The sequence below is a fragment of the Asparagus officinalis genome, chromosome 1 (genome assembly GCF_001876935.1).
Source record: "Asparagus officinalis chromosome 1, Aspof.V1, whole genome shotgun sequence".
Taxonomy (NCBI): Eukaryota; Viridiplantae; Streptophyta; class Magnoliopsida; order Asparagales; family Asparagaceae; genus Asparagus; species Asparagus officinalis.
Genome location: NC_033794.1, coordinates 63,952,651 through 63,959,069, shown reverse-complemented (window position 1 = coordinate 63,959,069; position 6,419 = coordinate 63,952,651). Strand labels below are relative to the sequence as shown.

Sequence of the window (6,419 nt, the reverse complement as noted above, 5' to 3'; positions counted from 1 at the left end):
CGTTAACGCCGTCGATAACCCCGTTCCCCGCTATCCCCAAAAAAAAAAGCCATCTTTTCAAATCTCTAATTTCTGATTAGTGAAATAATAATAATAATAATAATAATAATAATAATAATAATAATAATAAGTTGAGCTATGCTACTACTAGTTGTATCCAAGATATTACTAGTGTTAACCAAACTTAAAATTCTTATTTCAAAATTGAAAATCCGTACCATTGGATATGATTCTAGAAATATATTAGTCTGGCTCGACTAGGGAAAAACAAAAAGAAGATTCTTTTATTTATTTATTTTTAATCACCTGATCCAGCAAAATTACACGATAATCCTCACACGCCTTCTTGATCCAGCCACTAGCTTCAACAGGCCGCGGGCTCTCGAACCCAGGCCCACCCTGGAGGTACAACAGGTAGGGCATCCTCAATTTCTCCTCCTTTCCAACTACAAGCCATATCAGGATTCAAATCTCACTATCAAAACAATCGCTTCTGCCTTCTGAGAAAATCAAACAACTTCGTCCCGAAATCATCACGACTTTTAGGCAGAAATTGTACCTCGGACGACCTCGCGGGCGAAGACGGAGATTCTAGCGGGCGGAGGAGTAGTCGAGCGGAGAGGAAGCGGTGGTCGCGAGGCTTGAGACGGGACGGAGAACCCGCCGACCGAGTGACCGCCGGAGACGGAGCTAGGGTTTGCGGAGGAGGCCATGTATGAGATCGCCGAGAGATTGCGGGAAGGGGAGCGGAGGCGACGGAGGAGTTTGATGGAGACGTGAGGGGTAATCGAGGTGACCTGCACTAGCATTTTTGACACGCTGGCGGATTACTATATTATCATCCTAATCATTCGGAGCACAGTGGACTTCTCAGCTTCTTTTTTGGGTACCTTATTCTCATCGGAAGATGTCTAATTGACAATAGTTATTTCATTGGAAAACTATACTTGAAGCTTAATTTAAAGGATTTTGAAGGCAATGATACCTCAAATGTTGATAGTTGTAATGTAAATTCTTTAATACTACAATTTAATATGAAATAGATGTTGAGGTCTATTATTTTAGTCTTACTAGGTGAGATGCACGTGCGTTGCATGTGGTTATTTTTTGTTTTTTTATTTACTATAATAAAGTTCGGAAATAGTTTAAAATATATTAAAACTTTTCGGATGTCTCTGGGTATAACCTTGTTAGTTTCAAACTCTTGACTTCACGGGAAATAATAAAGGTTTACAATATTTTAATAGCATTATAAATAATAAACAATCCATCTGATAAACGTGTACAATCGCTTGTCTAGTTTTTGAATTTATTTTGTGAAAAAGAATATGAGAAAAAGTGACTTAAAGGAGAAAAAAAAATAATGATCTAGAATTAAGTATTTGGAAGAGATTTGAGTGTTAATAATGTTAGTATGCAAATTAAAAGTGAAATTAATGGAAATTGTTAAGTAAATCCATGTGAATTAGAATAGATGGTCATTTGATCGATTCGTTGTTATCGAATTCTGAGGCCGAGAGTGCATAGAATTTGCAATTAAATGAATGGATATTCTATTATTATCAATCTAATTGATCCACTACTTTTTAGCATTACGTATAGTTGATACACTTTTATTAAATATTTATAATAAGTAACAAGATGAAATTTACTCACTTGAATAATATCTCTCAATTCTTTGGAGAAATGTACTCCCAATCGCTTTATCATTAATGAATCCTATAATTATACAACATACATAAGTTTTTTAATTCAATAAAATGAATAATTATTCCTAGTAACTTTCTAATCATTTTAAAAAACTATTGATTTACACCATTTTTAGGATTTTCTAACCGAAAAAGAGTATTGAAATAGAGGTTAAATAATCTATTTACCCTTTAAAAGAGGGAATTCATGAAAAACTTCACCCTCCCCCAAAATAGCCTTCCACCAAATTTAATTACCAAACATATCCTGAATTCATAAACCACTTTACCCTTTCATCGATTACGCCTATATTCCTCCTCCTTTCAATTCATCGGTTACGCCCTAAACCTTTCAATTCATCGGTTACGTCGTCTCCTCCGATTTTCCGTTACCTCCACCATCTTTGAAAGATGAATTCTTAGTTCTTCTCAGTCATCATCAACGCTTTCCCTCCGTCATCATCAACGCTTCACTGTATCCTCCGTTCTTCTCAGTTTTTGGGAATTGGTTAGAATCTTTGCTTCATTTTGGTTTAATTTTAAAGAATAATTTCATTGAATTTGGTTCTAATTAGCCATCATCTAATTTTTGTTCTAATTCAACAATAGGTCAAGTGTTTTCCGATTTAGGGCTTGCTTCAAGTGTTCTAATTGATCTTGTGTCAATTTCATCAGGTAAAAATTCTATTTTTAGTTTTAGTTTTTTTTAAATTTAATTATGTTACTGTGCCTGGCTCCAAAATTGAAAATTTGATTTAGGGCTTGCTTCATTTTTAATTTTTTATTTTGGTATTTATGTGCTTATCAATGTTTTTTAACCAAATGGTTGCTAATTTGGGAATTTTCATGTGTCTAGATGATTATGCATTTTTAGTATTTGATGAATAATTCCTTCAGATTTGATTGTCATATGGTTGCTAAGTTACCAATATGAAACAAAAATATTATACTTTTAGTTCTACATTAGTTGTGTAGCCTATATGACAAGGAACACCAAGTTAAGTTGGGATATGTCACGGAAATATAGGATGACTATGTGTGAATACAAACTTAATTTTCATATTCTTTAACCACATTTTTCTTCGAACCTTTGTCCCTTGTTTTCTGAAGTCTTGAGCCTGAGAAAGGACCAAAAGAATAATTGCACCATGCAAAGTATGTGAGTAGGGTCAATTTAGTTGTGTCAAAGTCTAAAAGGCTCTACCTGAGAATGCAAATCAATCATCTTCTCAGTAAGATCAGTGAGCTTTTCCCCTCGATCAACAGCCTGCAGATAAATCAAATTAGGTAAATCTCAAACAAGAGTTATGTTTCTTGATGGCAAACAGTAGCGCAGAAAATTAGTATTTGTTTCTATCCTTAATTGAAGAAGGCATTGAAAGAGACATGTGTCTCTTTAAGTTTATCAGTGATTTACTGTTAATACAAGGTAAGGAAGAAAGAAGAAAACAATGTTTCATATAATCTTCATATTTTTTGTCCTAGCAGAGATCTTCATAGAAGTTGTTCTTTGTAGTATCTTCGTAGAGGTTCATCTTTTGCTTATACAATCGTATATCTACCTGAATATGAGTAAACTCATAAGTAGACAACTATACCTGGCATCTACGACAACACGCATCTTTGTCAAAGAATATATGCATGCTAAAAAAGAAAAGTTATAGCCTCAATTCGGTTCTTTTTCCCCTCTTAAATTATTTAAGGTATTGATGAAGCGGACGGTGAAACAAAGTACAAACATTCTCAATGTTTTCCAACATGCATAATAGAAATGATAATAGAATTGATAAAATGAACTCTTCTTCTTCATATTGTTTTTCATTAATGTTCTTCCTTTCTTATTCTCATTGAAGCACGTTCTCAACAATAGAACATCTTACCTATATGACATTGAAGTATTCTTGTTGCTTTTGAAATTTAACTACATGCAAATAATATTCATTTGCCAAGTCATAACCTCCAAATAAATTGTTAAATCTTTGTTCTTCTATCTTCAAAAAGTGTGATAACACTAGCTACTATATTTGATGCATTGGTTTGACCTATCCAGGAGAATGATAAAACTGCTTCTAGACAATGTCAATGCATGATCTTTGTGTAATTTTGTGGTACCATTTTACTGAGAATACATATTTAGATTTTCACATCTTGATCTTCAATATAGCATGAATAATCCTGTACTAACTTGTTGTATTAATGGCACTCAGGAAGTATAATGTGTCTTCTTTTCCTAATTTTTATTGGTTAACGCCATGTATCTGAGACCTACCTTGAGATGCTTGGTGTTGCTTTTGTACTTACGTTTATATATCCACTATCAAGTGTGCATGCGTGCACATCCACTATTAAGTATACCTCATTACTCAGAGGTTGCCAATGAATCTAAATCTTTCTCTCAATCAGGAAAATGACTATCAATTACTGTTTCTAAGTGCTCGAGCTATTGTCCAAGCATATCTTACAAGAAGCTTTCTCCTCAATCTGAAGCAGGTAACATATTTCTTCTTTTGTGGTGTAGCAGAAACCAGAGAGCAAGTTACATCATTATGTGGATATGTGACTCAGATGCTTGCGTACTTGGGTCTTTTTTACCTAGTTTTCCTAAGAGCATTAATTGTTATTCTTGCTTTTTTTCTTATGCTGTGCCTGGGAAATATTTGAGTCCTTTTTTTTAGGGTTCATTAATGTCTGAGAGATTCTTTTTTTTCCCTATAAAAATCTTAAAAGGGAAGATTCCCTTTATTTAGACCTTTCTATTTTATTCTCAAGAGAATTGTAAGAACTTTTCTGAGCCTTACTTGGAACAAATTCCATATTTATATCATGTAGGGAGGTGCACGTGAAATTTATTACTTTGTTTATTAATGATTGTACATAAAACAAATTATTTAAAGATGGCTGCAGCTACTGCCTCCTTTGCTCAATCTCAAACAAAGAGCATTATTACCTTTGGAGCTCCAAAGGCAAAGGATGAAAAGGACAGTGAAGACGAGAACACAATCTCATGTTCGGAGATGACATCTTTTGTGGCAAAAACGAATTCAGTTAGGGCAGTTGTTGTTAGTAAAGAAAAAATGAAGCAAGTTGTTGCCAAGGATTTGAGCTCTGCACAAACCAATCCCAGTGAGTGATATATATGCGACGTTGACAAAAGTGGCACGAGATATTTCATCATTCAGGTTGAGTTCTTATTTCCATTTTTTATTTGCATACAATAAGTTGTAATCGGATGCTGATGCTAAATGTTGAAATGCACAGGTTTCTGAGTCATTGGCATCTTGGCAAGCAAATCTTCTATTTGATCCCATTCAATTTGAGGTAGCTAATGTTAAAGTAAAATATTTATGCCATTTTAATTTAATTTTATTATCTATAACACATAAGAATTAAGTTAAATCAAACAAATTATTGAGAGCTTTTGTCATGTCAATAAAGTATGGTGGAATATTGTTTATTGTGCCTTCTTTTCTGGTTCTGCATTAAAACCTAGCAGTGCTAATGATATGCCATATGATGTGAACTTCTTGATGATATTTTTTGTGATACACCAATAGTTGGGCATTTTGTTGCTAGGCTACTATCTTGCGAGAGACTGTTTTAGAGCTCATACAGAACTCATGAGTAGTGAGAAAGGAGGGGGGAAATTAGTTATAGCTATACACATATTACCCTAATAGAGGATATTGATCCATCATAAACCCTATAAAAAAATAAAGTAAAATACTGAAGAAGTAAGGTGATCAAAAAACAAACTTGGCTGCATTTGACTTTCTCTTTATCTGTTAGCTTATTCAGGGATTGATTGCGCAAAACGAATATCATTGTCTTCAGAGTTGCAATCATAGCTAATATACTCAAAACTGTTAACATGATGGAAATCCTCGATTGACAATGCTAGAAGTTATCATAGTCTACATGAAGGAAAGATAGACAATAATGAATAAAGATATTGAGCACTTGATTCCGGTGAGACTTTTGTTGGCTAGATACCTTTCATTCTAGAATTTAAACCTTGCAAATAGGAATATGTGGGGAGTTTCATTAGATACTTGTGCCATAAAGTCCTGCAGGGAATTTGATAGTTGCAAATAGGAATATGTGGGGAGTTTCATTAGATACTTGTGCCATAAAGTCCTGCAGGGAATTTGATAGTTCTTCCTGCACATGTTTTAGAAACATTAGTGATGCCTTAGGATTAAGGTTGTTTCTCTTTAGTGCTCATTAGTTTGTATATGTATCTATCAATGTGTAAGACTAAGACATTGATCCTTCTTCTTTTATGCAAAGTATACCCGTAAGCAACACAATTCTTACATCTAAGAACATTTTGATATATACAAATATAATAAGTACATTTGCCTTCTCTTTTGTAGGTCTTACGTTGGCACCCCTTATCATAAAGGTAGATCAAAATCTGAATGTAATTCTGACAGCATGCCTGGCTATTTACGTTTCTGATGAATCCATCATTATGACCTTTCTACCATCTCATTGTTATTTTATTTTGTGACCAGTATGTGAGCAAGCATATACCAGGGCTCAAAATTTGGATCCAAGAAGTGAGGGCGGTGGTGTTTTACAAGATTGATTGATGTATGTGATGAAGGTACTTGCATGTATTTAGCGGCAAGTCAACCCCAACTGCTCCTCCTGCACACCACCCCAAACCCTGCGCCAACACCACGAGCCACACATACAAAGAACCACACACGAGACATAAAGCACACCACC

The 6,419-nt window shown here is 34.4% G+C and overlaps 1 protein-coding gene across 1 annotated transcript in view; it reads right to left on the bottom strand.

Moving 5' to 3' along the window:
• The window catches only part of LOC109835171 (proline iminopeptidase), a 12,132-nt gene extending 11,419 nt beyond the window's left edge, over positions 1 to 713 (bottom strand). Inside the window, 3 exon segments of the mRNA XM_020403162.1 lie at positions 3 to 30; positions 307 to 446; positions 560 to 713. Of these exon segments, the coding sequence (XP_020258751.1) occupies positions 3 to 30; positions 307 to 446; positions 560 to 713 (322 nt within the window).